The following is a 12221-nucleotide window of genomic DNA, read 5'->3' as shown; positions in this document are numbered from 1 at the left end:
AGCTTAGCTCTGGCTGTTGTAGCCACTTGGGGAGTGAGCCAGAGGATGGAAGATCTTCCTCTCTGTCTCTCTTCTTTGTAAATCTGATTTTCCAATAAAAATAAATAATTAAAAAAAAAAAAGCCCTCCCTGTCCCCTGCTTTCACACCTGCCCCTCCTGTGCTCCCTCTCTATGGCAGGTTGGAGCCCTTTTCTTGCTGCCCCAACTTCCTCCCTCCATTTCTTCCTCCTGAGCCTGTTTATTCTCTCGTCCATGATGAATGGTGAACCGATAGTCATCAAGTTCTCCCCATGTCCGGAACAGCGTGCCCAGAGACACAGATACGGACTAGTTTCATCTTCACACCCGTCCCATGAGAGTGAAACCGTCACTCCCATTCTACAGATGAGAAAATCAAGGTTAACAGAGCCCAGTGACCTATTTCCCAGTGCTCGGCTGGGACTCAATTCCAGGTTCAGCTGCCTGCACAGACCTAACCACAGAGCAGCGAGCTGTTATGTAACCAGAACTCCCCACTTGCCTCACCCTAACGGTAACAGCAAGAAGTTTCTCAGGATACCTAACTAATCCATCTGTCCCCGCAGGGGACACTTGACATCTCTCCCTCCAGCTCTCAGCTTGGGCTGACTTCTACCATCAGTGAGGAGGTGGAAGTTCCAGCACAAAGAGTGGGACCTAGAACCCAAGGCCCAGATACAGCCAGTACTAATCCATGTTCACAGTCCCGTGAAAGTCAAAACAGTAAGGCTGTTTGGGGTGTATCTAGGACCACATCCACCTATCAACCCATGGCATGTTGTCCATCTCTTCAGGCCACTTGTTTAGCCCCCTGGAGCTTGTCTCATCTCTAGCTATGGGAGTGTTCACCCCTGTACTACCACAAAGGAGCCAGGAGCTGCAGAGGTGAAGTTGCACCAGTGGGATCGCAGTAATTAATTATCTCAATCAAGCCGGGGCCCTACCAAGACCAGGGCTTTTTGTTTTAATAGCCAGCACTCCCCACCCTGCACTGCCCTAGCCAGAAGCGTGAAGACAGCAATCCCAAAGAGCTGCTCCCTGGTGAGGCTAAAGGGCCACCCCCTTTTAAATCCACTTCCTTAGGATGGGAACTTGTGGTCCCCGAGAGGCAGCTCATGCAAGGACAGAACGCTGCTGAAAAGGGGTAGCCCTTTGGTGCAAAGCAAAAGGGAGCAGCAAGGAGATGCAGAGAGGCACACGGGCAGGAAGAAAGCATAGGGTGCTCTGAGCGGGCAGTCCCGGTGCTGCCTGCTGCTGCCGTGTGGGGTGGTCCCCAGGCCATAGCACCATCTTTGTGGAAGTGACAGTTGTCTCTGGAGCTGAGAGAGGGAGAAGCCTTCTGAGGGCCCCTCTCACACTCAGAACATCACAGCCATCCTCCTGGTCTTCCGCTTGGCAACAGAAGTGGTTTGGGCTTCTGCTTTCTCTTTCAGTTTTAATTTTGAACCTTTCTCCCTGCTGGACTTTGGCTGCACGAGCCATCTCCAGGGTTGCTTTGCAGGGAGCTGGGTGCAAGTTTCTTCAGGGCTCATGCTACATCAGCTCCTTAGCACCTAGCATGGACACTCTGGCATAAACTGCATGCATGAGTGAGCAAGTGAGTGAATCTAATGAATTGACACTTCCTGGGATTCATCCCGTCACAACTCCCAAGTTAACAGATGGATTCTGTGGGCACTCAGGTTTTGGCAAAGTTATTGCAATAACTTCCATACTGGCCCACCTTTCCTTCCTACATTTTTAAAAAAGATTTATTTATTTTTATTGCAAAGTCAGATATACACAGAGGAGCTGAGAGAGGAAGATCTTCCACCCGATGATTCACTCCCCAAGTGACTGCAACAGCTGGCGCTGTGCTGATCCGCAGCCAGGAGCTAGGAACCTCCTCCAGGTCTCCCACGCAGGTGCAGGGTCCCAAGGCTTTGGGCCGTCCTCGACTGCTTTCCCAGGCCACAAGCAGGGAGCTGGATGGGAAGTGGGACAGCCGGGACCAGAACCGGCACCCATATGGGATCCCAACACATTCAAGGCGAGGACTTTAGCCACTAGGCCACTGAGCCGGGCCCTCCTTCCTACATTTTAAAAAGTTGTGTAGCTACTAGGGTGAGCATTTGGCACAGAGGTCAAGATGTTACTTGGGTAGCCCATATCTCTTTCAGGAGTGTCTGGGCTTGGTTCCTGGCTCTGGTTCTACTTCTGATTCCAGCTTCCTACAAATGCACACTCTGGGGAGGAGGTGACATGTGATGGTTTAAGTGCTTGGGTGCCTGCCATCAATGTGGGAGACCTGGATGGAGTTCTGGGCTCCTAGCATTGGCTTGGTCCAGCTCTGGCTATTGTGGACATTTGGTAAGAGAACCAGTAGATGGAATATCTCGGTTTTCATCTTTCAAACAAACAAAAAAATAAGTAAATAAAATGCAAAGCTTCAGGCATATTCTTCCTACTTAAGCTACATCTTTCAAAGGTTCCCCAGGATTAGGACAGAAAACCCTGGGATTCAAAGGTTTCCCTTGCACTGTCGCTTCCATATCATCCACTCCACACAGCCTCAGGCTCTCCCTCTTACTACTGATTCATCCCTCAATAGTATGGGGGAAATGTGCAGGGAGGCACAGTGCTCACTTTCACCTCTTCTCATTCCTGGCCTCTAAGTCTGTACTTTCGTGATGTCCCTGCCTCACGGAGTCTCCTAATTTCTTGCTATTCCACATTTCTTAGCTCCAGCTTCAGTTCATGTACTCCCTGGGTTATGTCTCTTTTTGGGCTTTGGATGCCTCTGGGATCTATATCTTGTGAAATCAAAGCTCGGGGCACACCATGGGATCCACCTCTCAGCTCCTACAGTGGAGCCTGGTTCAAGGCAGGTGGTGACTGCTCTAAGTCGAGCTGGCACCATGCTTAATTCTTGCACACATTATCTCCTTTTACTCCCACAAGGTCAGTGGCATTTGCAGTCCAATTTTACAGATCAGTAAATTGAGGATCTGAGATGCCTAAAGTCAGTGACAAAGGGCTTGTGGATTTGTCTTTCAGTAACAATTAAACTGGCAAGCACCCCAACAACTCTCAGCTGACAGTATAGGCAGCTGGACTCACATTCTGGTGAGAAGAAGAAGACAAGGTCATCTTTTCACATAAGACTCACCATGTCAGACACGGAAAGCTTCCTTCAATGTGGCTGCATGTGACCCCTCCAGGTACAAGTGGGAAAACTGAGGGCCAGTGAGAGCAAAGGCTGGTTTGTGGTCACGCAGCAAGAGAGGGACAAGATTGCACCCAGCAGGCAGCCTCCTGTCAAAATCACAGATCCAGTCACAGCATCAAAGGGCTGGGGGAGCAGAGACGGGGGAGGGCGGTGCATAGATGTGGGGAGGAGTGCAGGGAGGGGAGTTCAGACTGCAATCAAGCCTACTTCCTTATCGCAGTTTTCACAAAGTGGAAACTTTCCACGGTCTCCCCAGATTATCACTGCATCTGGTGCCCCTGAACACATCAAAAGAGGAAGTTGGGGTTTGGCTGCGATGGATGAATGGTACACTTAGAAAGCATCCAAGCACGGAAAGGGGACTGAAACACCGAGCATGCCCAGGCCACCTTCCCGGGCTTCATCTAAGCAAACTCAGAGTCTCAGCTAAGGCACTCGGACCGCTGTGAGCGCCCCAGGAAGTTCCTGGGGAGGGTTCAAAGTGTGGCTCGCTGCTGAGCAAGCCAAAGAGCCTCCAGCTCTCAGGAGGGAGATCCAGGCTGTGGGATATCAGGACGGGACAGGAGACCCCGCTGGGAACGGGTTTATGTGTCGGTGCGTCGCTCTTTATTTCTAAAGACAAAGTGACAAGGGAATGAACTGGAGGCACAATTTAGAATGTCAATATTAGAAGGTAAGGATTTGTTTTTCCAACTTAGAATGGAGATTCTGGGAGGCAAAGAGGATCGGCCAAGGTCAGAAAGCTGAATGTGTAGCAGACATGGGTAGTATCCACGCCTCCTGCCTCTTTTTGGCCCAGGAGGAGACAGTTGGGGCAGATTGTCAATGTGCCCCAATTCTTGCCCTCCTCTTCCCCGCAGCCAGAGCAGTCAGTCCATGAGTACCTGCCACCATGCCCCACCACTCAGTGCACATGTCACTCAACTTACAGATTCCAAAATCTTTCTGTGAAAAAACCCAAACTGGGGCAGAGACTGTGGCCAGGGACGGAAGCTGAAAAGGACTACGGAGGCAGAAGTGGATGAATGATGGGGTGTGGAGCCACGGCTCCCCAGCCGCAGGCCGGGATCAGTGGAACTGTGCTGGGTGCTCCATGGCCCGTGCAGGTGGAAAGCTTTCCCCAGCCCCAGGAAAAGACAAGAACCCAACCCCAGCCCTGCACCCATCCCACCCTTCCCTTGGTTTCTGGAGCTGGAACAACAGCTTGGTCATGGTGGCTGGTACCGCTGCCCGCTGCTTGGCAGAGGGGCCCGCCTCCGCCAGTGTCTAGTCCTCTCCACCGCAGACAGCCAGCAAGGCCTTCAGGAAGTCTCCGGAGGTTTCACTCTGCCAAGAGCAGAGGGAGAACAAAGTGAATAAACACTCCTCAGGCCTCAATGTCCCCTCCTTCCAGAGGCCCATCAGCCTAGGGAGTCACCCATGAAGGGCTGGACAAAGGACACAGGGACAGAGGGGTCTCCTGCAAGGGCTTCCATGTCTCCCAGGATAATGTGTCTTTGCCTGGCTTCAAGCCCTTTGCAGAGCTTCGTAGCATCATCACCATCCCTCTCTGGGCACATCTCAGTCCCATGTGCACCTTGAGCTGTGTGACCCCTCATTTGGACAAACACCACTAAGTACTGAGAGCCCAGGCCGCTGCTGGGGATGTGCCTGAATATCACAGGGTTTACCAAGCACTGCGGTGGCCTACAGTATAGTCAGCCTGGAAGAAGCCAGCCTTCTTCCGCATGGCACACAGCTCCTTTCAGAGGGCCTTCAATCCATTCTAGAATTCGTGACTTTCAAGATTTAAATATATATATATATGTGATTTTTAAAATATCATTTTTGTTTCTCAGGTTTTTGGCTAAGATTGAGTGAAACTTCAATTAAGTTGTTTTTAAAAAAGCCAAAAAAAAAAAAAAAAAGGTGGGCTGGGGTATTTTATTTAGAAATCTGGAATTTATTTTGGTATAAACAACAAGGTAATTCCAGAACAATTTTTTTTTTCATTGAGCAAAATCCTGGTTGTTTTAAAAGATCATCTGCTGTGAAAAATCCCATGGAAAGACTCCTTGGCAGAAGCTACATCTGGCCTTCAGGCCTGTCCCTGTGACCTCTCCCTCCACCTCACCTCAATGGCTTGGTGGAGAGACTTGTCGTACTTCTCAATGAACTCCCAGCGGATGTTGAGCAGGTCAATCTCGCTCCGGGAGACCATGATCCTGGTGAGGGTCTTCTCATCAGTGCCGGCGCCCTGGGGCAGGACGGACAGAGCCGGGTCAGGCAAGAATCAACAGGTGTCACATGCCTTCCTCTCCACTTCGCTCAATAACCAGGGTGGGATACTCCAGTCTCTTCAGCCTGGCCTGACCCCCTGGCCCCTGTGTCTAGGACTGGGCCCCTATGGGTTGCATAGTGTCCCAGCAGCCTTCATGCCCACCAGGAACCTCAGAACGTGACTGATTTGTGAAGAGGTTCTGGTGTGTCTCCATGCACCTGTCAGTCAGTCCCTGAAGGGAAAAGGGCACCTCAGCATGTCTTCTTACCTTCATGGCTTTGTAAAGTTTGTCAGCGAAGAAGAGAGGCTTGTTCTTGACACTTTGAACTGATGGGAAGGGGAAGAGGAACAGGGAACTTGGTCAGAGACTGTGTGCCCACAGCCTGGGCAGCACTTTGCCCCAGCCTCCTCTTTCTGCAGCCTGGGACAGCACAGCATTGCCAACCTCAGGGTCACGTCTTTTCTTGCGGCTCATCTGTAAGCTTGGCTCCCAGTGCCTGGGTGCCTTCCTTCCCCACTGCAAACCCAAGCCACGGCCTTGAATTTTGCAAGGGCCTGGCAGGAAATCATACTAAAAGTGACTGTTTGTCCAGTGTGTACCATGTGCCATAAAGACCCCATATAGTTAACCCAGATGGATCTCGAAATCCGCCCTATGCACTGGGTACCACTGCCATCTCCAGTTTGAATGGAAGACACTGAATCAGAGGCTTTGGGCCTTGACCAAGGATGTACAGCGAGCAGCTGGCAGGGCACAGACTCAACCTGGAGTTCAAGCTTGTAACTACCAGGATCTCCTGCCTCTTGCTGCTGAGTCTAGGGGGCAAAGGCCCATACATGCTAAGCAACAGTAACAGCAACAATACTTCTCTCTCACCTATGCTAAAACATCTTTGCCCTGCATTTCAGCATCTCCGAAATTAAGGTGCAATTAACAATTGACAATTATGTGAATAACCTTGCACTGTCACCTCCTGGTAGAAGAAAATAAAATATGTAAGTCTAACCCTTGCTCATATCTCCTCATTAATTTTTACACTTGGAGAAACTGAGATATACAAGCAAATGACAGTTTCAAAGTCAAGAATTCAAATGATATGAGTAAAGAGTAACTTGGGGAGGCACGTGGTGCAATGATTAGATCACTGCCTGCAGTGCTGGCTATCACACTGGAGTACCTGGTTCAAGTCCTTACTACTTCTCTCCCAACCCACCTGCCTCCTAATATGCACCCTGGGAGTCAACAGATGATGGTTCAAGTAGCTGGGTTCTTGCCACATGCGTGTAAGATCTGAAATGAGTCCTGGGTTCCTGGGTTTGTCCTGACCCAGCTCTGGCTGTTGCAGGCGTATGGGGGAGTAAACAAATGGATGGAAGATCTTTCCCTGTTGGTCTCTAGCTCTCTGGCTTTCAAATAAAATGAAAATGAGAACAAAAAAAAAAAGAAAGAAAGAAAGAAAAGAAACAAAAGTGACTAAAGAAAAGCAGGTGCTGGAAGGCAGGTGTGTGTGTGTAGTGCGCATGTATATAATGTGTCATGTGGGCTATATGCACAGTGTGTGACTAATATGTGACACTTTCCGGGTCTGTCCCTCACCCTGTCCTGCTGCTACTAAGACTATACGCTCTGACATCCCCAATCATCACACATTTGGCAGGAGCCCAGCAGATGACTTGGAGTAGTGTTTACTTTCGAGTCCAGTGGCTTCAGAAGCTACCACAGCAGGGAATCTGGCCGAGTGCCCAGTGCCCCAGCCTCCTCCCACAGTCCCCACCGGTTACCGATGGCCACGAAGGCATCCCGGACATCACCGGACATCTCCTTCTTGATGACATGCTCCACGTCATAGTTGGTCATCTTCACAAACTCCTGGAACACTGGCCCCAAGAGAAGCCCCAGAGGAGAGGGTGAGCTTCAGTTCCGAGGGCAGTGAAACAGCACCACCCCACCCCACTACCACTTCCCACATGGCCTGGCCCACAGGCTGTGGCTGGAAAGCACAGTAGGCCCCAGGTGGAGGCTCTAGGCAATATCCATGAACAGACCAGTCCTGACCTCAGAGCCACATCTGGGCCAAGCCAAGAGCCCCCCAGAGGCTTGGCCAAGCTCTAGGACGCTAAGTGCGGTAGTAAAACAGAGGGGACCTAGTTCTGTCTCTGACCTTAGCTTATCTCTTCCCCTTTCTGGCTTCCTCTTCACTCCTGTGTCAAGTTGGGGCAGTAACCACACGCATTCCAGCACTCAGCAAGTACTGACCACCATGCATGAGGCACTTGGGCCAAGCACTTGGTATGTGGGGATTTTTGTGCCCTCAGAGTTTTCATGTGAGCTAGAACTAAAATCTCACTTCCTGGGTAACAGAACACAGACTTAGCAACCCGTCCAGGGTTAAAAGCAAGGTGCTACAGTTTCCGCAGCCACACTTCAAGCACAACAGGTACCGAACAGTGCCAATGAAGTGCGTATCAAAATGTAACTTTCGTGCTGGAAAAGGCATGTCATGATGTCCCAACATTAAGATCTCTGCACGTAGGTGTGCCCTGTGCCTGTGGCTGCTATGGTTCCAAGCTGAGTATTTGGTGTTCTGGCAGACACCGCCAACAAATGGATTCTGATGCTAAACCTCAGAATCCTTCTGCACACAGCATTCCAGGCAGCTACCACCAACCCATGAGAGGGAATCTTCAAGGTGAAACCCACTGTCATCCCCATGGAGGTTGATGGAAAGATGCAGCTGAACAATGAGTTAAAGGCAGTGCCCAGACTGGAATTTAGAACTTAAGACCCTGTCAGTCACGAAAGACTCTACTGCTAGGGTAAGGATGCGGTGGGCAACGGGCCTCTCTGGTCCAGGGTGAGAGGCTCACCCACTGGATTTGGGGCTCTTCCTGCTGAGGATATAGGGCAATGGGTCAGGTCTCACCTCTCCGGAGATGTGGGTAGCTCCTCGTACACAGGATCGTCATGAAGCGAGTCTCTAAGGAAGTTTTGTCTCCGCTGGGTGTGTCGGCTATCTCCTGCAAGGCCAGGTGTAGAACGGGGAGGAGGGATGCCAGAAAGCCGTGGTTATCACCCACTTTCAGATCCCTGCTGAGCAGAAGCAGCCCTCGCTATGCCTATGCCTGGGACTGGCTCCTTTTTACTTCCTTAGCCTCCAACCTGAAGGCCTCTTCATTCCCCACTCCAGGGCCCAAGACCCTGACATAGACCGTCCTCGCTGTGGGCCTGCAGATCTGCAACACACCCCCTACAGAAAGGTGGATGCGCATTGCTAGGGTCATGGGCAAGTATCACTGAAGCCACCACAGGGCCGCATCTTGACAGTCACCTTCTGGCCAGCCCCAAGCCCTGCCACTCCCAGCCCCTGCACTTCCTTTTAAATCAGTCATTTCAGGTTTTGAAAAGCGAGTCAATGGAAAGAAAACCATGGGAGAGCTGGTAGCTATGCAGTACGAATCATGCCAGAGGCAAAAAAAATGGCCTGATATTTGGGGAACACTGGCCTGGCGCAGTTTGGCCCTGCAGGGTCCTTAAGCAGCCTTGAAGGGGGGAGAGAGAAGCCACAGAGCAGTGAGGTCCCCACTCACAGCCAGATTGTGCCCCCTCGGGCCCAGCCCAACTCAGAGAAGCTGTTGAAGGGCAGGGAGGGAGCCAGACACACTCACCAAGATCTCAGCAGCCACCTGAGAGCAGGGGTGGAGAGACAGGAGGGAGAGAGGGGAAGCAACAGTCAGAAGATGCCGGCTTTGGGAGTCCTGGCCAGGAGTGGCCGAGACCCTGAGAGACACCCCCTTGTTTTCCACCCCACCGCCAAAACAAACAAAAAAGAACTCAGGACCTCAAAATGGGAGCCAGGGCAGGGGAAAAGACAAACCTTTATCTGACTTCTATAACTAGAGCTAAAGATGGGGGAGAGGCCTGGAAAAAACTAGAAACCCACTAGCCTGAGATACAGAAGGACACAGAAGCAGAGCTTTTGGGTCCAGGCCCATGTGCTGGTCTGGAAGGGGAAGAGGCACTAAGCGTCATGCCTTGCCCACACAGATCCATTGATTGAGGGGCAAAGTGAATGGGCTATGACTTGCTGCACCCTTTAGTGTGCTCAGAGTCGGGAGGCGGCCAGAGCGTCCAGTCCCAGGCAGGAACGAGGGGACGACCTGCAGAGGAGGGGGGTTTGCTTGGGGGCACACAGCCAAGCAGAGGTGGGAAAGGCACTTAAATGGGAATCCCTGCACTCTGCAGGGGGCAAGATGCTGTGCAGAGCAGAGGATGCAGCTTCTAGAGGAGTAGTATGACTGGGAGTGCCTGAGGACACGGCACAGCCAGCCTTCAGTACCCTGCCAGGCCTGTGCCGTTCCCTGAAACCTGTCCCTGGGTAGACGGAAACCATGCCCTAGAAACACACTGCAGCCCTTGGAATCCTTTTCTTTTCCCAGGTGAAAACATGGTGCTAAGTGGAAGGTAGTCACAAAGGTCGCATGGTGCAGAATTGATTGCATTTACATGAAGCGACCCTATGGTCAAGCAAATCTAGAGACAGAGAGCACATTACTGCTTGCCTGGAGCTGGGGGCTTCAGGGGCAATGGGGAGTGACTGCTAATGTGCATGGGCTCCTTCCCGGGGTAAGGAAACGTTTTTAAAATTGACTGTCATGCTGGTCACACAAGACTGGGATGATTGTAAAACCAAACACTGAAGTGTACATTTAATCAGGCCCAAGAGTAGGGCAAATGAGTTGGATTTCAACAAAGCTGTTGTATTTTTTAAAATCTAGGAATTGATTCTCTGAAAATGACCACACTTCTCCTTTCACTGTGAGTCTATTATAGTCGAGCTGTGTCTGCCACATGTTGTTTAAAATGAAATGCAGAGTGAAAGGGAAGCTGGTAAAACACTCATTGCTAACAGTGATAATATGCAACCTGCACATACGGTTCCCACAACCCAGGAGAGGTGTGTGGCCGGGTGGCAAAGACACCACTGGGAACATCTGAATTCCTACCTGAGTACCGGGGTCCAAGTGCTGCTCTTCCTTCCTGCTAATGTGCACCCTGGGAAGCAGCAGGTGACAAGGCCGGCACTGTGTCTCAGTGGGCTAAGTCACCACCTGTTTGTGTCCCGCTGCTCCACTTGTGAGCCAGCTTCCTGCTAATGTGCCTGGGAAGGCAGCAAAAGATGGCTCAAGTGCTTGGGCTCCGCCACCCCATGTGGGAGACCCAGATTGAATTCCTGGCTCCCAAGCATTTGGAGAATGAACCAGCAGATGGGAGCGTGATCTCTCTTTCTTGTCTCTGTCTCATAAATAAAATAAACAAATACATACAAAAAATATAAGCTGAGACTTGCCAGAGCACACGGATGCTCCAGACATCCAGAGAGAGAGACTGGGAAGGATGCAGTGGAACAGCGAGCATCAGTGGCTGAGCAGGCACCCCTGCCTGTTACCTTTCTAAGGGAAACACGCGGCTCTGCCTAACAACCCTTGCCAACAGGCACACACACACTGCTCTAGCCTTCCCATTCCACCTCCCAAATCTAATCTAAGGAAAAACCTCTGAGTGTGATAGCATTTGCTACTAGGAAGAGAGCTGTTCAAATAAAAAACAGTGGGCTTGAATATGAAAGATATATGGCCATTCAATGACTTACAAATACACAGGCTTACACTTTGCTATAAGTCAGGAATCCATTCACATATACATAAACAAATAGGATATGATATTAGGTTATAGATTCTTTTTGTTTATGTCTGTGTTCCGAAAGTTCAAGAGAACATATACAACTTGTGAACAGGTTTATGAGAATGAGTCTGGACCAAGGTCAGGGTCTCGCATCCCAAACTTGCCCAGCAGCTGAGTTGGGCGGGGCTCTGGTGCAAGCGTTCCTAGGCTGTTTTCACTCGGGGTTCTCTCTCTCCCCTTCTTTCTCCTTCTCCCCAGCAAAGCAGCAGCCAGCAAGGCCCACCACTGCCCCTTGCTAGTGGCAGCTGGAAGCAAATCTTCAACTGCAGACCAGGTACCGGACAGAAGCATTTGAACGAAGATGAGATTTGGCATGGGGGTGGATGTGGAGTGAGAGCTAAGACAGTACAATGTGGTTGCTCAGAGAAATACTTAATGACTACTTACTGAATGCATGAATGAAACGCATGGCATCAGCAAGCCACCCCAGTGGGCACCAGCTTGCATGTCAATGGACTCCTGCAGCTTTTGACAAGTGAGGGCTGGACCAGTGCACAGCACAGGGCACTGGCTCGAACAGGTAGGAGCCCTACTAGGCCCTGGAGGCCATTCGATGGTGCTGACAGCAGACTTGGGAGTCAGGCACTGACACATCAGACCCTGCCCCCTTGGGCTCAGTGTGCAGCACACACTGTGAGCATGCTGAGAACAAGCGCCTCACTGCCAGGTTTCAGCTCAGATACCCTTGAGATGCCCCACACTTCTACAGGTGGGGCTGGGATCATCCCCGACTTTGTACCCATTAGCCTCTTTCCAACTTAACTGTACCAGCAAGGGACGAAATAGAGGGCCAATGGCTTCAGATTGCTAATCCACAGGGACCCTCAGGGAAAGCATAGGGCTATCCAGCCACCAGCAAAAGTCATTGCCAGTTCTCAAGCTCCGCAGCCTAAGGAGCGGGGCGAAGCTGAGCAGCCGAGAGCCCTTAGAAGGCCACCCCCTCCGTCTATTCGTTGAACAACCATCTACAGAGCACTGATCACCGGCATGC

At 51.1% G+C, this 12221-nt stretch overlaps 1 protein-coding gene across 2 annotated transcripts in view; it reads right to left on the bottom strand.

The window, feature by feature from the left end:
• Nucleotides 1-3907: 3907 nt before the first annotated feature.
• ANXA6 (annexin A6) overlaps nt 3908-12221 on the bottom strand; it is a 38952-nt gene continuing 30638 nt past the window's right edge. The window contains exons 21-26 of one of the 2 annotated variants that reach the window (XM_004587522.3): nt 9154-9171; nt 8412-8505; nt 7270-7365; nt 5756-5814; nt 5341-5463; nt 3908-4553 (exon numbers count right to left, since the gene is read on the bottom strand). In XM_004587522.3, coding sequence (XP_004587579.2) covers nt 4494-4553; nt 5341-5463; nt 5756-5814; nt 7270-7365; nt 8412-8505; nt 9154-9171 — 450 coding nt within the window. In that variant the 3' untranslated portion in view covers nt 3908-4493. The remainder of the gene's footprint in view (nt 4554-5340; nt 5464-5755; nt 5815-7269; nt 7366-8411; nt 8506-9153; nt 9172-12221) is intronic. The other variant, XM_058677825.1, reaches the window with a different exon arrangement.

Source organism: Ochotona princeps, chromosome 19 (genome assembly GCF_030435755.1).
Source record: "Ochotona princeps isolate mOchPri1 chromosome 19, mOchPri1.hap1, whole genome shotgun sequence".
Taxonomy (NCBI): Eukaryota; Metazoa; Chordata; class Mammalia; order Lagomorpha; family Ochotonidae; genus Ochotona; species Ochotona princeps.
This window is presented reverse-complemented; position numbering and strand designations above follow the sequence as displayed.